This window comes from Neopsephotus bourkii, unplaced genomic scaffold, assembly GCF_033783945.1.
Source record: "Neopsephotus bourkii isolate Nb327-2 ecotype Australia unplaced genomic scaffold, CSIRO-AGI_Nbou_v1 NB_780, whole genome shotgun sequence".
NCBI lineage: Eukaryota > Metazoa > Chordata > Aves > Psittaciformes > Psittacidae > Neopsephotus > Neopsephotus bourkii.
The window spans coordinates 2560835-2581712 of NW_026901276.1; the positions used below are offsets into that span (position 1 = coordinate 2560835).

At 45.4% G+C, this 20878-nt stretch overlaps 1 protein-coding gene across 5 annotated transcripts in view; it reads left to right on the forward strand.

Annotated features, from left to right (window-relative positions):
• The window catches only part of PCYT1B (phosphate cytidylyltransferase 1B, choline), a 38726-nt gene extending 18797 nt beyond the window's left edge, over window positions 1-19929 (forward strand). For 3 of the 5 annotated variants that reach the window (XM_061355121.1, XM_061355119.1, XM_061355122.1), the window contains exons 2-8: window positions 687-786; window positions 2166-2282; window positions 5425-5576; window positions 6503-6581; window positions 9142-9284; window positions 11405-11593; window positions 17038-18549. In XM_061355121.1, coding sequence (XP_061211105.1) covers window positions 687-786; window positions 2166-2282; window positions 5425-5576; window positions 6503-6581; window positions 9142-9284; window positions 11405-11593; window positions 17038-17244 — 987 coding nt within the window. In that variant the 3' untranslated portion in view covers window positions 17245-18549. Of the gene's footprint in view, window positions 1-686; window positions 787-2165; window positions 2283-5424; window positions 5577-6502; window positions 6582-9141; window positions 9285-11404; window positions 11594-16157; window positions 16468-17037; window positions 18550-19062 lie in introns of those variants that run through there. The other 2 variants (XM_061355120.1, XM_061355123.1) reach the window with 2 other exon arrangements.
• Window positions 19930-20878: the final 949 nt, after the last annotated feature.

The following is a 20878-nucleotide window of genomic DNA, read 5'->3' on the forward strand; positions in this document are numbered from 1 at the left end:
TATGGCAGATAATAAATATCTGGTTCTGATCGCTGATAACATCCTACATAGACATGGGCAGAAAATACAGTTTCTGAAATCAAGTTTCCTGACAGATAATGCCACGTCATTCTTCACACATCCTTACCCCCTCTCTTGTATCTTTAGGCTGTAAGCTCTTCAGAGCAATTACTCTTGTAGTGCTCTGATCACAGAGCATTAGTACTATTACAGTATGTGTCAGATCAGAGAAAGGAGTCGTAGCCTGGTTAGCTTTAGTTAGGTGGGGCTTCTGGTTGCATTCTTGCATTGTTTTGAATGGCTCCTCAAAATTATATAAGATTCCGATTAAAAACACAACAAAACAACCTGCAGTCCCACTGATGTCAGTGGAAAGAACTGGTGCTTATGAAGAGGTGGCTCATTTGAAACTTTCCAAATCCCAGTTATTTTTTCCAGCTGTTATTTACAGGTAGCAGAACACATTTTGCATCTTGGGCCTTTGGAGTCATTGAGACCAAACTAAGGATTAGTGTACCTTGTGTGAATTGTGTATGCTCCAAAAGGGGTGACCAAAAAGCAAAACACCTTAGAGAACAAACCAGCATTAAGCCAGGTTACAGCATCCTGCACCAGCTAAACGGTTCTTTTTTAACTACTTGATGGAAAAATATTTTTATTTTCTTTGTGTTTTTTCCTCCTTCCAGACCCTGACAACACCTGCTCCATTTGCCGATGAAACAAGCTGTCAGTGCCAAGCTCCCCATGAGAAGCTAACCATCGCACAAGCCCGCCTGGGAACACCAGGTATGTGGAGAGAGCTGCATCAGCAGTGGGTGCTCCCAAAGCACAGGCTCTCCCTTATATCTGTCAATGCCTTCCACTTGGAAGCAGAAAGGCCAGTCTGGTATCTGGTGCTATCAGGTAATGGGGAAGAAAGCAGCAACTACAGGGCCATTATCTTCTGTTAGAGATGAAAAACAAGAGAAAACATTTCAAGTTAAGAGTTTGATGTTTTCATGGATGTCCACATGTTGGTTGGAAGGGTGGCTTGCCAGCCCACTTCAGACAGCCTGAAAGTTGTTTTGTGTAGTGGCTGCCTCCTGGATTCTCTTCCCATGTTGCCCCTGTATGCTGGAAATCTTATTTCACTGATGTTTTTGTTGATCATGTCAGATCTTCAGTGGCCTTAAAGGCCATTTGCTGTCTACAAAGAAACCATGCCCAATTTATTTAGCTGCATGTTTGTGATTGGGCTGCAGAAATTGGATGATTTCCCATAAAGTCCCAAATACGTACTTCAGCCCCCCCCCAAAATTACAAGAGACTATTTTTAAAAAAGCACCTTTGTTTACTTACTTATTTAAAATAAGCTTTCAAAGTGTGTACACTCTACAGGGGTAAGCCACAGCTTTCCAGTCAGCTTTGCAAGAAACAGTGTTCTCCCTTGGATGTCCTGACAGCAGAGACATCCCTTGTAGCACTGAAGTACAGTCCACGAAGGCTGAAGTTCTGTTGCTCTCATCTCCACTGTCCTTTTGCTTGGAAATGGCACAGCTGTCACTTGTGTCATTTGGTAAAGCAAGTCCTTTTTCTGTTTGAAGGCTGTTGCTGAAGATGCCATACAGAAAGTAAGAGTTATAAAGGTAATAGCAAGAGGATGGTAAGAAAAAGACATTATAGGCTTATTAGAGAGAAAAGCTTGGTGGAAGTATGAAAGAAGGGAAGTGAAAGTTTATGTGGAAGACATAAGCAATACATTTTTACAGCACTACGCTGTGGAAAAAAGAAAGTCACAGACAAGAGAGGAGGAAAAGGGAGATTATAAGAAAAAATATGGAAAAGAAATGAAAAATCCTGAAGGTAGAACTGACTAGAAAGGCAGAGAGAGAAGAACAAGACATATGGTGGAACCCTGAATGAGGCAGGAAGATGACATTTTGCTAAATTAGAATATAGGGATGATGGATGATAATAAATAGGCTAAGTCTGAGAGAAAACAGCAGAGAGCAGAGAGAAGAACAAGTAATGAGCAGGATAAAACACTCCAAGTTTACCCGTGGTGCCTTTGAGCATCAGAACTGGGGTGAATCTCCACAATCATCTGGGAACAAAAGCCTGTCCAGTACGATCAAGTGCAACTTGTTTGGGTCTGAAAAATTACTGTTGTGTTTCTTTTTCCACAGTTGACAGACCTGTCAGAGTGTATGCAGATGGGATATTTGACCTCTTCCACTCTGGCCATGCTAGAGCTCTTATGCAAGCCAAAACTCTATTTCCAAATAGCTACTTATTAGTAGGAGGTAAGATCAGAGTTATTTATTGCACTGAATTTTTGCTTCTGTGCTTCAGTATCAGAGAGTTATTGCCATACCCACACCCCCAGCTGTTTATACACTATGACTTTGAATGCTGCTTTCACTCTGGGGGCTTTCTATAGGCCATTTGCCTTGAATTACATCTTACAATTGCATCAATAAAAGTAAAAGTCAGATTCTGCCCTCAGCAGTACAGGCACAATTCCCATTTAGTTAATGCAGGTGCCTGCATGACTCTGAGCTTAGAATAGCTCCATATGAATAATTTACCTTTTTCAGTTATTCACTCAGAATTGTTCAAAGATGGAGACGAGTGAATGAGATCAACCACTCATTTATTTCTGGCTTCTCAGTCCCTCTGCCAGCCATGCACAGCCCACGGCTCCTGCCTGCCAGGTCAGTGTGTGTGCGCAGACCCAGCTTTCAATATCAGGAGAGAAGCTAAATCTGGCCTGTTATCATTGGAGGCCCAAATACAGGTCATGATTTGAATGCAGTTTTCAGCTCACAAGTGTCCCTGGGCAGGTTACTTTGTTATAAGTATTTTTGCTATGAGTATCTTCTTTTCATGCTGTGTGGCTGCCTAACAGCTGTTCAGCAGTTGGTACGTGCCTGAGTTGTCACTAGAGGGTGGCTCATTCCTGCCTAGCTCTACTCTCCTGAGGCCTCATAAACATGCATTTTGGTTCCAGTTTCCCTGCACCTTTGGGGCTCAGATATGCCTCGCATAAACATTTCACAGCAACCTTCCGCTGCTCAAATGCTTACAGCAGTGATGATAAAGCAAATGTGAATGCAGCCTTCAGACACTTTCTAAGATGCATTGTTTTGCATCTTTGTCCCACATCAGTTGAAAGGGGAGGAAAAAACCCCCACGATAGGGGAAGAGGTAAACCTCCTTGTAAACACGCTTTTTGGGTTTAATCATAAATTTATGATATATGGTAATACCCTCGGCGGGAAAGGAGACATCCCTTTGTTATGAAGGAAACATTATGACTCTTGATTTTCTTGTTGAGCCAGATAGCTTGCAGAAGAAGCAGGTGGGGGTGCAAGACCGTGAGGTTTAAAAAAACTCCAAGTTATGTAGGTTTTGTTGTTGCTTTTAAAGGAGTTGGGGGTGTCCCAGATCAGTAAAGGAGCTCTGGGGAAAAAGCCTGGCTCCTTTGAAATTCATGACATACCTTCATTTTGCCCTTATTTTTGGAGTGAAGGACAAAGCAGCCAGCACTCATCAGTACCTTTTCCCAGCAAGGCACTGTGTCTTAGCATGTTTGAAAAATGGGCGCCTTTCCACACCCACATACAATTTGTGCTGCAAAAGCACTGGTGTCATAAGGCTTTGTGGGCACCACAACCAACTCCTTCTATTTCTCATTTTGAAGACAATTATTTGGAACTACGATTGTTCAGTAGACTTTATACCTTCCCAAATCAGTCATTAGAGCAGGATGACAGAATCAAAGGGAAATGAAGATATTGTGTCTGCACTGCACATTAACAAAAGTAATCAAAAATAAGATCAAACCTTTCTACAGAATTCAAGCAAAAATTACTGGTTTCCAATAATTTTAGTAGACCCTTTTTCCAGAAGACTGTTGCTTTAAGGTGACATAAAGGCTGTAAATGAGTGTAAATACAATCTCAGATGGGATCTTTCTACTGAAAATGTGTTGATCTCCATTAAATTTATTGTCTGCAGGCATCAAAAATGACATAATAGGATTGAGTATCATTCTGCTAGTTGAAATTCATGTGTTATCTTGCTTTGAATTTTGCATGCACTCCAGAGCCTTCCTACATTTTTCCTACTATAGAGGCCCTTAACGACCATCACAGCAAGAACATCCATTTTAGATCTCAAAAAAGGCAGCATCTTTGGCAGCACCTTGCCTGATAGGTTGATGTTTTCAAATTAGAAAGAAGCAGCAGCTGTAGGGCTGTTCTCACACTTCCCTGCAGCACGAATAACATTGCATTTATCACTTGTCAAGTATATTTACTGTTTGTCTCGGTGTCACAGATGAGTGAGATCCAAAGGCACAGGTTTGACCTGTGTTGAAGGACCACCACTGTCAACCCAGCTATAAATGGGCATCACATTATTCCATCTGGAGTGTCAAATGACTATTGTAGCTGTAATATTGGACAGTTACAATGGGGACAGGTCGCTGGTTTATGCAACATTATGAGAAACATAGGAAGATAATACCCAACTTTTATAGTTCTTTGGTAACATGGGTGGTGCTTCCCCTCATTTTAAAAGCAATGTGACAAAGTATTAAGGACAGAGTATCAGAGGTAAGGACACAGGATTTACAGGCTTTAAGTCTGCACATTCCACTAGAGCATAGGGCTTCTCCCAGTCCTTTCTATGGGTATTCTTTCTGTGATTTCCTATTTAAACATGGCACAAGCCTTACTTCTCTTTCTGTGAAACCTGCTGAACTCAAACCTAAATTCAGAGGCAGATTGCTATAAAATGTGCCATGGCCTGTTTTCCATCAGTGTCTAGTGAGAAACTGTTCTGCTGTGATTTAAATCTTTGTTGGCAAGTTCATCATTTAGAGCATCATTTACATAAGCACAAAAAGTGGGGAGGCCCAGAAAGGCTGAGGGGTCTCCATCTTCCGGAACTCAGTTGGATGAGGCCCTGAGCAATCTGCTGTGTTTGACATTGCTGTAAGGAGCGAGGTTGCATTAGATAATGTCCAGTGGCGCTTTCCTGCCTCGACCATTTTGTTAAGCTTGCAAACATTCTGTGATTGCTAAAACTGCACTTCTGAACTCTTTCTGAACTGCTAGCCATTGCCCCTGAAATTTCACAGCCCATGAAATCCCCGCTTACAGTGGGATTGAGTTGCCTTAACGTAGGCATACCAGACCACCAGTGATGTTCAACAATACATCACTAGGCCTCTGGCTACAGCTGCATAAAGGAAAGGCTCTCTCAGAAGTCTATGGTAATACCTGCTAACCCTGAGCAGAACTCAGATGCCCTGGAGCACCCCAAAATTAGCTAAGCTAGTAACTAAGTCCTTAATGGAATTATTAAGAAATAATCAGCTGCTGGTTATGCTAATTCTACTTATTGTGGAGCCATTTTGTTGATACTTCCATATTTCAGTTTGCAGTGATGATTTAACTCATAAATTCAAAGGCTTCACTGTGATGAATGAAACTGAGCGATATGAAGCCCTCAGACACTGTCGCTATGTGGATGAGGTCATCAGAGATGCACCCTGGACGCTGACACCTGAGTTCCTTGAAAAACATAAGGTACATTTCTCCCTGTATTCTTCCCTTGCCCTTTGTAGACTGAGAATTGAGAATTAACAGCAAGTCTGTGAAATCCTATTAGGTGTAACAAATTATTTAATTCAGTTAATTTCAGTCACTGAAAAAAAACACTGTACATGGTGGATTTTGCCTCCACCTTTGTCAGAAAATATGTTTGTCTTGTTTTTTTTTTTTTTCCTCAGTACACTGAAATAATTCTTGTAGTGGGAGTTTTGAATGGCAAAGTAACACTGAAGAACTATTCACAAATTGACTTCCAGGGAAGATCATAAACCACAAAAGTTATCATGTAGTGACTAAAGTCCCAAATAAAAGACACATTTCTTATTAATGTCAACAGATGAAATAATTGGCCAGAAATACATAAAAATGTCATGTGTCCCCTTAGAGGCAGGATAGAATTTCTTACATGCTATTGACTGTCTTGAAAGGTATATGAAACTTAACAAAGCATAAATAACTCAGATATAGGTTAATACCCACATCGTTGGGTGACAAAAAGACAGTACTAGGTATACATGTATGTACACACAGCCCTAAGGAGGCAGAATAAAGAATCCTGCCTCCATGGTTTTGAAAGCTTTGCCACTTGACTTAGCTCTTCCAGTAGCAATAAAAGTAGGAACGGGCATCTTCAGTTTTCTACAGAATGTCACACAGCCAGTCAGAATGATGTGTTCATGGCAATGCTTCTGGAGACAAGCTTTCTGTTCTTTCATACTGATCATGCAACACAGCAGTTGTAGGCCTAAATCTAGTGCAATATTCTAGGTGATGGCTTTAGGATGAGAATGTCAAAAGCAAGTCAGCTGAAGTCGAGAAAAGAGATGATCCTCCACATCGACCCTTTACTGAACCAAAATTCAGTGATGGTGGCATGTGATTCTTCTTCTGTTCACTGGCAGATTGACTTTGTAGCCCACGATGACATCCCTTACTCCTCCGCTGGCTCGGATGATGTATACAAACACATAAAGGAGGCAGGTAAGGGCAACTTTTCATTTTAAGCATCTTTGTTTTCAGCCTCAGCTCAAATTCTTTTACTGCCTTTTGACCACAACTGCTGGGAGAGAAGCAGTAAAGATAATACCACATTCTCTTACACCCTAATAGTAGGTACTGCTGACTCCAGCGGAAAGATTCACTTTGTAAAACCACAAAGAATGTCCTTAGCTGAAATCCTGCCATAACGCCCAGGAAACCATTCAGATCTGTCATGAAACAGTCCCATCTGGGTTTTTAAAGCAATTTATGTGTCCCTGAGTAAAAGCTTTGAGTGGGTGAAAATGAGTTTATTTCCTACAGCAGCCCAGCCAACTTCAGACGTTTGTTGGTAACTGTAAACTGATGACTCCTTGACACAGCCCAGTCCTGAATATGGGCAAGCATAGGCAGCTTTCTGAAGTCATTAGAATCCACTTCTGCTTTGCACTGTGAGTTCTTTTCACCGCTCAAGGAAGCTGAATTAATTCTGAGGAGATAATGTTAACCCACTTTTGCCAGCAGCAGCTATCCTAACAGAGTAAACAGTGCCAGAGGAGGAACTGATAATACCTTTCTCCTCCTGCTCCCTAGAGGTGCTGCTTTGAACTTTGGCAAATCTGTCCTCTTTCTGTAAACAAAAACATGTATATTGAAGGCTTAAAAAAACATCCAGAGCAAACTTGTCATGCAAAGCGACCTTCTCAAGGTATACAATGGCAGGAGTAGACCATGTATTGAACTGAGCTGCAAGAATAAGCTTTTTATAGCAGCTGTTCTTGATCTTTTTCTACTTGCAAACCTCACTTGGTGTCAGACTTGCAACCCTTTGGGAACTGCTGTCCTACAGTTTCAGAGCCAACACCAACTGACTTCGCTGGCAATGAGTACTCCCACTTTTCCACACCAGGTTGCTGGGGAGCAGAGAAGCAGATGGGAACTGTGGAGCTCCTTGTGTAGAGTCCCATGGGCTCCCATTTCCCCACTCTCTTCAGTGGGTGGGAGGGTACAGGGATGGTGAGCTGGATAACTGTGCGCTGACTAAACATCTACACATCTGAACAGTTAGTTTGGAAGACATGAATCAGTCTCCAACATGTGAAGCATATGAAAGCAACCATCAGTTCTCATACATGGGTTTATGAACTTTCTTAAAATCAATTCTGCTTTTTTAGCAAGGGTAGAGTTTGGATTTTGTTCATGTGTTCTTGTAGCTCTTATCTATAAAGGCTTCTGGCTCAAAGTGGGTTTCACTGCTTCCAGAAATAGTTCCCTGAGTGACTACTGCAAGCCTGAAAAGCACGATCAGGGAAACCTCTCTGTTCATGATTAAAATAATCTACTTTTTAGCAGAGTATTAATTAGAGATCAGAAAGAAACACTATCACATAGCAGTTAGTCACAAGAGACTGCTAAGCTGCTTGATTCCTTCTCCAGGTCTTTTTCTAACCCTATGAAATTAGGTAGCAGTGCCTGTCTACTTCAAGAACATGGGAGGATTAATTTGCTGGTAGCTATAGCACACTTTTAAGACAAAGCATTGCTTTTTTTTGCAAAACCATTTCCAGTCTTATCTCACAGCTCCCTCTCATCAGCAGCTTGATGTTGCAATTACCCGTGAGAGAAGTAATTTTTTTGTAGCCCTAAATAACTACTAAACCAAAGTGTGCTAGCACTCTGCTATTACTGCCTTTGTGTCTTGCATTAACAGTTCAAGTGAGTCTGTCTCGATGAGGAGCAGTATATACCCCAGCTGTGTTGATGAAAATACAAGCACTATTAATAAGTGGCCAGTTTTCTTAGGGACTGATTTGTTGGAGCAGGGAGAGAGGTTATGCAGCCACTGACATGGCCCAGTGGACATAAAATGGGGGCTATAGAGATTGATACCCTCAGTCCCTGTGGTATATCCATGCTTGTTCACACTACCATTATGCTTCACCTTTCTGTTACAAGCTACTGGCACCTCCACGGCATTTTGCAGTTCTTGTAATGCATCTTTTACCTGAAAGCACTTCCTGGCTTCGGCCAAGGCCAGGAGCTGGTCTGTTTTACTCAGCAGAACAAAGACTGTCAGACAGTGCAGGGCAGGAGTGGAGGAGAGAGTGGAAATATGCAGGAAAGCAGCAAATACCCTATTGATAGCATGAGTGGAAGCCAACCCCCAGCTCCTTTATGTAACATTAAATAACACACTTACGGAAAGAAGTGCTCAGTGAATTGCCACAGCTGTGAGGTTTAGCCTTCCCAACTCGGGAGACCCTGCCAGTCTAATAGCTTCCACATCATAGCTGACACTGTGAAGGGGGCAAGTTGTAGCCTTTCTGAAGCGTCCTTCTGAAGACTTGAGGGAAAATGAACAGTACAGCAGTTCAGTATCTTCTAGTGCCTTCCCAAAGCTCACACAGGAACAACAGGAAAGAACTAGGAGTAAGACAGGTAGAACTGCAAGTCTCTTACCTTTGGTCAGGTAAGGTGCATGTGTGTTCATCCTCAGCCACCTGCCACAGTGCCTGGTCCTAGTGGGCTTTCTCAGCAGGCTTTGTTTTCCCACTTTGCTCAGGAATGTTTGTACCAACACAGAGAACTGAAGGTATCTCCACATCTGATATCATCACAAGGATCGTGCGGGACTATGATGTATATGCCAGGCGCAATCTCCAACGAGGATACACCGCCAAAGAGCTGAATGTTAGTTTTATAAATGTAAGTACATGGATCTGCATTTGCGTCTGAGACACTCTTCCTAGGACTCCAAACACAGTAAAACTTATGAAAGAATATCTTCCTCCTGCTGCTTTTAAAATAGCTAGGAAGAACTTAATTTAAAAGAAACTGGTAAGCTAAGGGTTGTTTTAATTGCTCCTATTAATTAGCAGCTACATTTCCATCTTGTGCTTTTATGTTTGTAACAGAGCTGCTGCTCCCCCTTCCTCCTTGAGCTGTAGGTGCTCTAATGACAGACTAGGAAGGAGCCCACCCCACCACTGTAGGCTTCTCAGCCACTCAACCAAGATGCAATTTCTTTATTCTCATTATGAGAAGACAGCAAGACTTCAAGAAGAAAGCAAAGATTGTGATATCCGAATTTCTTCTACACTGCAACAAAAAGTCCACCAAACCAACCACTGAGCACTGCCATTACTAGAGAAAGCTAAAATGGTTTTTAAAGGACAAGGAAGCATGTTAGGTAGCTGGTACATAAATGATGCTGAAGAAACCAGAAACTACAATTGTAGGGCAAGAGCACCATTTGAAAGTATGGCTTAAATTATTCAGCTTCCATGTACAAAATTGCACCTTATACTCCACTGAGGAGTAAACACTTGACAGAAATGAGTTTACTTTCCTTCATTTTCTGTTTCAAGTCTTAACTTAAGGCCTTGAGATAACCCACATAACTGGAATCTCCCTTGTAACTGGGCTGACTTGCAGCAGCCTGATTGTGATGGACTGAATTGTGTCATTTAATAAGGGTTTTGTGCACTGGATTATTGTTTTGAAGTCTGACAGGTAAATAACAGATCACAGGGCATAAGTTATTTCACTGGGCTGGTTTTTTTTTAGCTTTCTACACCTCTACAAATCCTGCTTGTAAGTACTGCACCCAGAAGGATCACTATTGCAAATATCCATTAAATTCAGGCATGCTTCACTGAATTTAATGTTGGAGCTCTCAAATTTACCCTTTAGCTGTTCTGAGGTTAAGATACTGTTGCATGAAGTATACTTCCCCAGACACTGATGTATCCTGAAGTCTCTCCTGGCAGTTGGTTATTTAGCTAACAGTAATTTAAATGCAGAAATAATTATTTGCACTACAGACTGTTTGTGTTTCAAGATTAAAACCACAGGATTTCACAAAGGCAAAATAGTGCTGGTTTCCTCACTAAGGGAAGGGTTGATCACCTATTAGGTGTAAAATGAGTTTGATTTCTTTGGACCTTGGGGATTTTGTTTGGCCTTGTGGCCTGCAAAGACAGTTCTTCTAGAGATTCATGAACTAGAATAAACCCCACCTCAGCACTAAACATTACTTCTTTTAAAAGTAAATTCAAGTGCCCATTAAATTAAGTTTGAAGGAAATTAAAAGCTGATAGCGATCTGTGCTTCTACAAAGACCATTACACCTTCAAGGGCACAGCATGAACTGTGTATGTTTGTGGAGTACAGAAGCTTTTCAAGACAAAAGCCCTTTAACCTGGAGTATTTTAGAAGCTTGGCCCAATGAAAGCTCCCTAAGGTTATCTTCCCTGTTCCTCTCTTTTTCTGCATTACTTGTCAATTAGGAGTTTACTCTCTTCTTCTGTGAAGTCTGCTGGCCACAGCGCACTAGCCTAGACACATCTTTGTTGCAGCCAGAAGCTGTTGAAGAGAGGTTTGCTTCTGCTTTGCAGAAACCCAACCAAAGAGGCATTCTGGTCCAAGTTAACATCCGGGCTGGCAAGCCAGCAGCTGGCTGCATTTGCTAGGAAACCCAGGGAGATTTGCCTTCCACTTACTGGGAATTTTGAGCTGTTAATTTGTCACTTGTATCCTTCGCAAGAGTCATAGAATTTTCAAAGTGCATTCAGTTTGAAAATATGGAAAGAGTCATGCAGTGGGTTAAATACAGTAATCACCCAGCACTGTCTTTTCAATATGTACCTTCTGCACTTCCTTCCACAAATGTTACATTTGCATTTGTAAAAATAACATGGGAATAGTTAACCAAGGCCATATGTATTAGGATACATTAATGCAATTTGTTTCTTCTCCTCAGCTGGCAGTGGCTAATTAATTTCCCAGTCCCTATATGTTAATCTCTGTCTGCGCTTTGAAAACAGGAGAAGAAATACCGCTTTCAAAACCAAGTGGACAAAATGAAAGAAAAAGTCAAGAATGTGGAGGAAAAATCAAAAGAATTTGTTTACAAGGTGGAGGAGAAGAGCCATGACCTCATTCAGAAATGGGAAGAAAAGTCCAGGGAGTTTATTGGCAACTTTTTGGAGCTGTTTGGACCCGATGGAGCCTTGGTAGGTACTCTGCCATTCTAGGAAGTCTGGATGGCTTTTATTTCTCCTCCGTGACACAGGTCAAGAGCAGATTCTTTTGCTGCAGTCTTTGTTTTGAAAGCTAGCACAGTAGGATAACGCCAGACCTGCTTGCCGAGTCCAGTACCGCGTGCCAATACTGCAGTGGGAGGATTTGCACTTCTGGCTGTTGCTTCTTTGTGGATAATTTCTATCTTTTGTCAAGGTGCGGTGCTGAATGTGATGCTACATTCAGTAGAGCTGTGTAACATCAATACACAAGCAAACAGGCTAATACAGTCTGTTGTCCCCATTAGCACTAAATGGGACCACACAGACATGAGAGAGAGAGATCATACACTGGAAGTGATGAGGGAAAGAAGACCATTGAAAAGTTTTTCAGAAGTTCTTTACATGCTCAATACTCAGTAGTAGAAGATGACAGTTTTCTAACTTGAAAAACTACTGATTTGAAGTTCCAAGAAGCGATTTTATACATCAAGTGGCTGGGCTCATCTGACTGACTGCAGGGAAGGCTTAGGAGCCAAAGCACTTTGAAAGCTCTCCTCAGTACCTGCTGGCTCCACAGAGCCCATTTATTAAAGGCCCCCAGGTGACTTGGAAAGGCAGTGGAAGGTCTGCAAGAGCATCCTTCTGGGGAGAAACCCTGGGGCCTCACCTGCTCAAACCAAAGTCATGCACCGAGTGAGCGGTGAGTTGGTGACACTTTGGAGCCCCAAAAGAGTCCTGGACCCCATCTTTCAGTTCTAATAGCTTGCCAAAGCCTTGAGAAGCTTTGTCTTTTTGTACTACTTCCCCTTGCTACATTGAAACCAGTAGCAAAGCTTAATTTATACGTAGAATTTCTTTGTTCTTGGGCCTTCCCAGGCCTTCTTGTTGGGAGTCAGTCCTTTTCCAACAAGCTCTCTCTGTGCATCTGTGTTTTGGTGAAAGCCCAAGCCCCAGCCAGACCCTCCAATACAGGCATTGCCTCAGATGTGCTGCTCTAGTTGCAATAAGTGAAGTTATTGCTCTGTTCAGGGAAATGTGAGCGAGCACGGAGGAGACCAGCAAGCACTGCAGGGTGAACTGAAGGGAGCAGAGTAAGAGCTAGACAAATAATCCTGCAGAACAGCAGGATGCTTCAGAGGTACATTTTCAGACCGTGGTGCACAGACAGTCAGGCATCTGCCTCCTCACTTGAAACCAAGCCCTGTGCAGGAGGGTTGTGCAAAGCTTTCACTGCTCATGGATTACAGTTTGAGGCAAAGTATCAACAGAGGCAGCAAGCCAGAAGAAGCAGTTTAGGACTAACATGAAGCAGATACTATTGGAATAGAGTCAACACACACACAATGTTCTCTCAGGTCCCTCTTTATCAGTTCATATCTGAACAACTTCCCATCACAAAAGGTACCTTGTGTTAAAAGGATCATAGCAGAGGTTTAGTTTATAAACAAACACTCAGAAAGAGTCAGAGACCTGGGGTGAACTAAGTAGCCCACATCACAGGTGTGTCACAACTCAGTGCCGCTAAAGCACGTAACATCGTACCTGCCTCTTACAGGAGTTCTCTTCTCTGCTATGACATGCCATATTGATTACCACTCAGTTGAGAAAACCCTCAAATTAGGCTGTGAAGGCTTTAGAACAGAAACTGCATCTTTATAACCTCTTTACAGCATCTACCATGCAAAGGCAGGTGCTCTCTGAATAACATAAGTCCCAGCCATATAATCAAATAGCTTATTTTCCTTGGGGAGGGGAAGAGAGCAACTCTTCTGATGAAGAACCCAGGTTTGCCTGCCCTGCCCACATCCACATGAAGCTTCTTAAGTTACTCTCCATAGAGCTCAGTGACTGTTCCTCATGGGGGATGGTCCTGTGGCCATAGGTGCTGAATAAATAAAACTAATGCTAACAGGGCACGTGAAACTCAGAGGAGGTGAGATGAGTTTGCCTGTGCAGAGAGAGGAAAGGGATTTGAAAGCCTTGATCCCATCCCCTGGCTCTACCCACTCAACTGCACACTGGAGGCATTTTTAGAAGCCCTTTGCTGATCAACGTTTTACCAAATTTGATAAGAGAAAAGCTGCTCTGCGACGGTCTCTTAAGAGCTGGGGGTGGCCTCCTGTTTCACAAGTTAGCATTTGACCACGGGGCAGGGAATCTGGTGAAGTCACAGAGACCTTTGCTAAGAACAAGAGGAGTGAAATCTCCTGACAGCGTTGTAGGAAAAGCGTCAGTGACAGCGAGCTGAGAGGTGGTGTGGCTTTTTTAAATACGCTTTGAGCCTTGGTAACAGGAAAGACTTTTAAAATAATGATAACTTGCTATTAGTGTCAAAACTGTTATTAACATTAATTTGCCTTATCACTGTTAGTTAGATGTTGCTTTTAATGTTGACATTAAAAGTACAGAAATCGTTACAGGCATGGTGGATTCCTAGATCGGTAATTTGCATGCCATTAATATGCTGTTATTATTTCACAAATAATTATTATAATACGCTTTATGCTAGCATCAATTTTCTAAAAGGGCCACGTAGCCCACAGAAAAATGCCCATTTGTGAAAAAGGTCAAAATGTCAGTTTTCAAATGTCAAAATGTCTATAATTCATTGGCAATTCTGCCCACCTGTGTGTAGTTTTTCTGCAAGAGAGTCACATGTTCTGGCATGAGACAGAACGACCACACACTAGGGGAGCCTAATGATAGAGGCATGGCCCTGTGGAAGTGGAAAGCAGTAGGGTTCATTCCACCCCCTCTCAGACACATAGGAGCAGGCAGCTGCACATAGGTCAGCAGAGAGAAACTAAGCTCACAGGGCAGGGTTTCTGTGCCGGTCTCCCTCAGGAGTGTACCTTCAAAGGGCCGGCTTCACTCTATGCAATGCACAGAGGGAGTTGGGGATGGTTGCAAATGGCTGCATCACCTCATACATCAGCAAGGGCTCAGATAAATCCTACAGGTTGCAACTAGAACCCAGGGACAGCATTTAGGCCTCACTGTGTGTCCAGTGCCTGGACTTGAACACGGCCCTGAAAGAATCAGCAGCTCAAAAGCAGCAGTCATGGAATCACAGAAGGGTTTGTGTTGGAAGAGACCTTAAGATCATCCAGTTCCAACGCCTCTGCCATGGGCAAGGACACCTTCCACCAGACCAGGTTGCTCAAAGCCCTGTCCAGCCTGGCCTTGAACACTGCTAGGCATGGGGCAGACACAGCTCCTCTGGGCAACCTGTGCCAGTGCCTCAGCACCCTCTTAGCGCAGAGCTTCTCTGCAACGCCCAACTGGCACTTGTTCCATAAACTGAAAGAATGTCAACGTACAGGCAGTAAAATTCAGAAATAAGCAAAATACTTCTGCCCAGTAGTAAGTTTGACAAAAGCAAAGCATTATCTCAGGACTGAGCAGGCGCTTACCCTGCTGAAGGTACGAGTGCACCGGCTTGCTCAAGCAACAGGCTCTTTGCTGAAGCAGGGACTGGGAAGCAGGTGTCCTACAGCCTGGCTGAGGGCCTTAGCAGGAAGGGGAGATTCTCCTTTCCATCCCTTGGCCATGTAACCTGAGGTACAGTGAAGTTCCCTCTGGCACATGGCATACCAGCCAAGCTGGGACACCTCAATCTCCCCCAGCACTGGTACCACACCACCATGAAGCATCCCAATGTCACCAAGCTTCCTGAAGTGGCTGACTGATGAGGTGCCTGTACAGTGGTTTGCTTCTTCAGGAAGAGGATATTTCATATCAAATATCATATTTTTTGTTGGGGGTTACCTTCAGTGGGACGATGACACAGACCAAATGAAGCAACAGAACCTCAGCTTCTCTGATCTACAGAGCAACTTTGCGGTCCTACCACTGAATTTCAAACAGGCTCCGGGGCTTTGCCAGCCCTGGTGACATCCTCACAACTCTCAGCAGCAGAAACCCTTCCCCCATCCAAATGCTTCCTGGCACCATTTATCAGGAGCAACAACCATCTGCTGACTACTGAGACTGTAGGAAGCCTTGACTATTCTGGACCCAGCAGGAGCACAGGGGTAGGTTACATGCCATGGGTCTGTGTGTGAGAGCACTGCTAAGTGTGACTCCAGGCAGCAACTGCCCTACCATTCTGCACTGCAGTGACATCCAGGCTCAAACTTAAGTTAATAAAAGCCAGTGTGATAAAAACAGTGTGAGGGAGCTCACAGGGGAACAGTTAAGTTTTGTAGGTGTGCTCAGTCATTAGCCCCCAGGATTAGCAAACACTGTATGGGAAAACCTTGGACCTGCCCCTCTGCTGGCACAGAACAGTGCATTTCAAAGAGTGGGAGGAAGAGCAAGGTGGACAGCCACATGCTGCTTGGCTAGGAGGAAGGTCATCACAGAGCAGGGTTGCTGCAGGGGAAAGGGAGGAGGAACAAAATGAAAACTCAAACTGAGGAAGCCTGTGGGCTGCAGCAGCCCGAGCAGGCAAAACCAGAGTACATCCTGCACAAGTACTTTGTTCTCAGACCTCAGCTTATTTTGCTCTCAGAGCATCAGTTTAACTTTGTCTGGGCTGGCTCTTCCATTCCAGCTGAGCATCGCCTATGAGCCGACCTCCAGTACTCCAGCCAGTGCTGAGGCTTCTTGTTCCCACCCCCAGAAGAAGCAGTGGGGCACTCACATTTTGCACATGAAGCCTGCAGCAGCAGCAGCAGCGCAGCGCAGCACAGGCCAGACCTCCTCTAACCCAGCCCGGCAAGACCATGTAGGTGCTACCAAGCCTTTGCCTTAGTGTGGCAGACTGCTTGACTGGCAAGGTGGTCTCCTCCACCCCACCAGCACTGGGAAACCTTCACACAGCTCCACAAAGCAAAACTGACAATAAAGAGCCCAAAGCAGAACAGTGCCTGCATGTGTTTCTCTTTTCAACAGACACCTGAACTTTGACATTCCCGCTCCCAGTTCAGGGTCTGGGTGATGCCAGCTCCAGGTAGCTGGGGAAGTAGCTGCCTCCCTTGGGAAGGGAAGGAAGAAAAAAGGCTGGGCCAGCCAGTAAAGCTCAGCGGGAGATGGGTGGTACGTCCCAGCACACTAAAAGGAGAAGGTTCTGGGAACAAGGAACGTTGAAAGCTCAGGCAGAAGACTGACCAACATGTACAGAGAAATCCAAGGGGAGTTTTCCCTAGCTGGCGTAGGACAATACACACAGTATTCTCACATTAGGGGTGTCCAATCTAAAAACCCTTGTCATGGAAAAACTGGGTTATCATGAGCACAGTAAAAGAGGCAAAGGCGAAGCGTGGGCTGGACCGGCCATGTTTCAGAGCAGAAGGCTATCCTCTGTCTCCCTGCTCTCCCCAGGTGAGAGGCAGAGTGTGGCGCAGCGCCTGCCCGCCTGCCTGCCTGCCCACAGGTGTAGATACCTTCTCTATGCACTACTCAGAGAACATCTTCTCACTTTGTTTTTGCAGAAGCAGATGTTCCAGGAACGAAGCGGCCGAATGCTCCAGGCTTTTTCTCCCCGGCAGAGCCCCAACAGCAGTCCTACACGAGGCCGCTCTCCATCCCGTTCTCCATCTCCACCCTGGGTCTTCAATAAAGCCTCTCCTCCATCTTCTCCAAAAGCTGCCTCTGCCTCCCTCAGCAGCATGAGCGAGGGAGATGAGGATGAAAAGTAAAATAAAGATTTATTTTTTTAACCATGAGACAGAAGAACAAGCCACAAACTCAACCACTGGATGGGGAGAAGCGCGAGGAACATCAGGGGTATTTCTGACAGTGGGAAATGTGCTCTGGAAGATGCCATAAGCAGATCAGAGCACAGCAAGGGAGATCTCAGGAAGAGCTTATCCCATCCCCACTCCCTGCGATGCCCGGTGGCCCGGCCAGCAGTGCTTGCCAGACACAGAACCGGGTCTGACAGAAAACAGACACATTTGTGCAGGCTCCTGTGTGTGTCTCTCTGCTCACAGCTGCTGCAGCCGGGCCAGGAAGCTCTGCACTGAGCAGGACTGGCAGGGGAGCCCTGCTGGACCCAGTGCACAGGCAAGCAATGGCTGCAGTGTGTGGATGGAGGAGACGCAGCCTTACTGGACCCTGCTAACCCTGAGCTTTTCTGGCACGTGAAGGAATGGCACTGCTGCAGCAAGTTCATTGAGAGATGAAACTTCTTTTTCAATGGGATCTGCCCCAGACCTCAAACCACACCAGTGAAATGGAGAGCCCTCTAGCTGAGTTGGTGGGAGTGAGTTTAATACATTGAATCTACTGAATGCTGCTTGTTGACCAAGCCTCTGTGCAGGGTGTATGTAGAGTTGGGCTGTATTTACTTTACCAAATCGCTCTCCGTGTTCCCAGTGCCTGAACAGCCACCCAATAGCTGCTGGTTTGCTCCCTGGCTTTGCACTTTGGAGGCAAGAAAGTAACTGAAAACACAGCCCTAGCTGGGGTGTGTTGTAGGAATTACACACTTTGAGGATGTTGGCCATCTTTACTGGTGAATTCTGAAAAACACACGGGATCCCAAGGCCTCAGGAGACAGCCTCCTTGGAAACCCTGCTGCTCCCAGCTACGTGTCACCAAATGATGAGCACAACAGCGCTCCTATCACCACATGCTATGCAGATGGCTAAACAAATTTCACATCAAACTCTAGCCAAGATGTGTGCAAAGACCGTGTTCATGGAGTGGGTCCCAAGGGCATTCCTCTCTACCCTCATGTGGAGAAGAGTTGGGGAAAAGGTTTTAAGCAGGTTAGGCATGGGGGTCTCTGTCCACAACACCCCCACAGCCCCCAGCAGAACCACAGCACAAGCAGCATGAGTGAAGCTTTGCCCTCCTGTCAATGCACCAGCCCATCTCTTCAGCTGTGCAAAGCCAGACCTGCCTGATGCCTGGCTGCACCACACAGCCCCTCAGCTGGCGCCTGGTGAAGGGGCTTGCAGGACTTCTGGGCACAGGGACACCCGGCTCCAGAGGCTGCCCTGCCCTGCAGCTCAGAGTGCTACAGAAGACATCACTGCAGTAAAGTATCAGTGCCAGTTTGCTCCTGGATTGCCTGGTGAAGCCTGCCTCAGGGCATGGGAACACTGGAGGCTCTCCAGCCCCGTGCCAGGCCAGGTAAGAGCTGCCACTGCCTGCCTGCCCACCTCAGGCAGGGGAGAGGGGTGCACCAGAGCTGCCTGGAGCTGCAAACTTCGCCAGGGCACAGACTGCTGTGGGCAGCACTTCACTGGTCCCCAGCAAAGGCAGCACAGGGAACACGGGGAGAGGGAGGAGCTGAAGGAACAAGATGCCTGAGCACAGGGGGTGGTAGTACTTGCTAACAGCAGTCCTCCCGACCCATCCTTACTTGGGTGACCCAGTAGGTAAATTCCTTTCACTCCTTCCCGTTCAGATGCTTTTCCAGGCAGTTCAGTTACAGACCCTGGTACCAGGCACCAAATTATCCCCATATTCTGTTCATTCCTACAGCTTTCATCCCTCCCTCACTACAGGGTAGCCAATTTTTCTTTGGGAACTTTTTGCCAGACACTTCTTGAACTGCTGTAGCACCAAGGATGTTCTATCTCATGGCGTGCTTTGTCCTCTGGAGTCCAGTCAGTTCCTTCTTCACAGAGATGCAAAAAGAGAGGCGCAGGGAATAGGGTGGGAAGTGCAAAGGGAGTGCCAGGGCTAGTTCAGCTGCTGCCAGCTGTGTGCCCAATGGGATGGTGCAATTAAGACCTTTCTCAGCCTTAGGCAACCTGTTACTGTAATTTCATACCTGGGATGCACTTGTTAGTTTTTCTGATCCTTTGCAAGTCCTAAGTCTTCCCATCACAAACCATTCCACCACGGGAACTGTCTGCTCTGTGCTGGTGCTGTTTATATGATGAACGATGGCCAAGTGCAATGGAGGTCGGCAGGTTTTTGTTGTTCTTGGCTTTTACCATTTTTGCTTTGTTTTAGTTCCGTAACTTACTGATTTCATAAGCTTACTGTTCAGCAGCCTCTGTTCAGTGGCTTGAGTGGAAGACAGCACCATGACTGTAAACAGGGATGAAACAAAACCTCACCCGTGGCTTCTGCCAAACAGAAACTGTTTCTCAGAGTCACAGGTTCCACCCAGCAACAAAGCCATACGCTGTACCCGGCGCCTGATCGCAGTTAGGAGATCAACAAGCTGAAGCCTTTGCCCTGCTGGTACAGGCGCCAAACCGTGTGCTGTCTCCAGCAAACCAGGCCCTCATTGCCTCTGCACACACGGAAGGCAGTTTTGCACTTCTGAGTCATGGCTGGGTTTTGTTTTTCATGAGCATTGCTTTAATTCAGTCCCATTTACCAGCCAAGCTCCACAAGAAAAATAAACGGTGTACCACAGACATTGCTGCCTCGCACCCTCATTTTACAGCACCTCTGGGCACAAACACACCCCCAGCACAAGCCCCACTGCCAACACAGTGCTTGTTATCCCCACCCTTTGTACCCAGGGCTTCACACCCTGTCCAAATGCCACTAGAGCAGCTCCACCAACTGCCCCAAACCCTGTTGCATGAGTTAGTGCTGCGGCTTTCTGCTGTGGGGATCACCTCTCTCCTTGCCCTCATCCACAATTTTCCAGCTGCAAGGTAACAGTGGGAGAACGCTGCCTCAGCTGGCACAGTGCAACATTAGATACCAGCGGGTCCAAGACCCCCCCTCACCCCCTGCCACAGCACAGTGGCATCAGGAGCCACTATTTTACTTCCAGGTGGAAGAGACAGTGCTTTCACAGCCATCCTGGTTCTGCTTCAGAAGACCAGCCCCAGCAGCAGCAGTGATGCTCTTTGTGCGAGACAGTATGCGGCTGTGCCAGCTGCAGGCAAAACTGCTGCAGCCAACATTAGCCAGAGACAAATCCCAACACTGGCCCTCCTCCAGCTAAGTCAGTCTGATGTCTGAACACTCCAGCTTCCCTCCTTCCCTTTGTCCTTTCTGCAAGTAGCTGCTGCTGTAGCAATTATTTACTGATCAGCCCTGCCTCAGGCAGGCAGAAGCTGAACCAGCAGATGGGAGCTCAGGCCTCCCCAGCAAAGATACCTTTAATTACAGAGTAAGCAAATTTCAAAGTCACTGAGCATGGCAGAGAAACTACTTAAAGGCAGAGCCCACACCAGAATGGTCCCTGGTAAAACAAGCTTAATACTGATGGTGCATTTGGGGCCATTTTAAGCAGTGTCTTGCATCACCTGGGAGATACCCTTGTATGCTCCCAGGACAGGGAAGGTCAGCCTGGCTGCAGTCCTGCTCCTCTTCTGCCACCAAGCTGCCTTCAGAGCAGGGGACCATGCC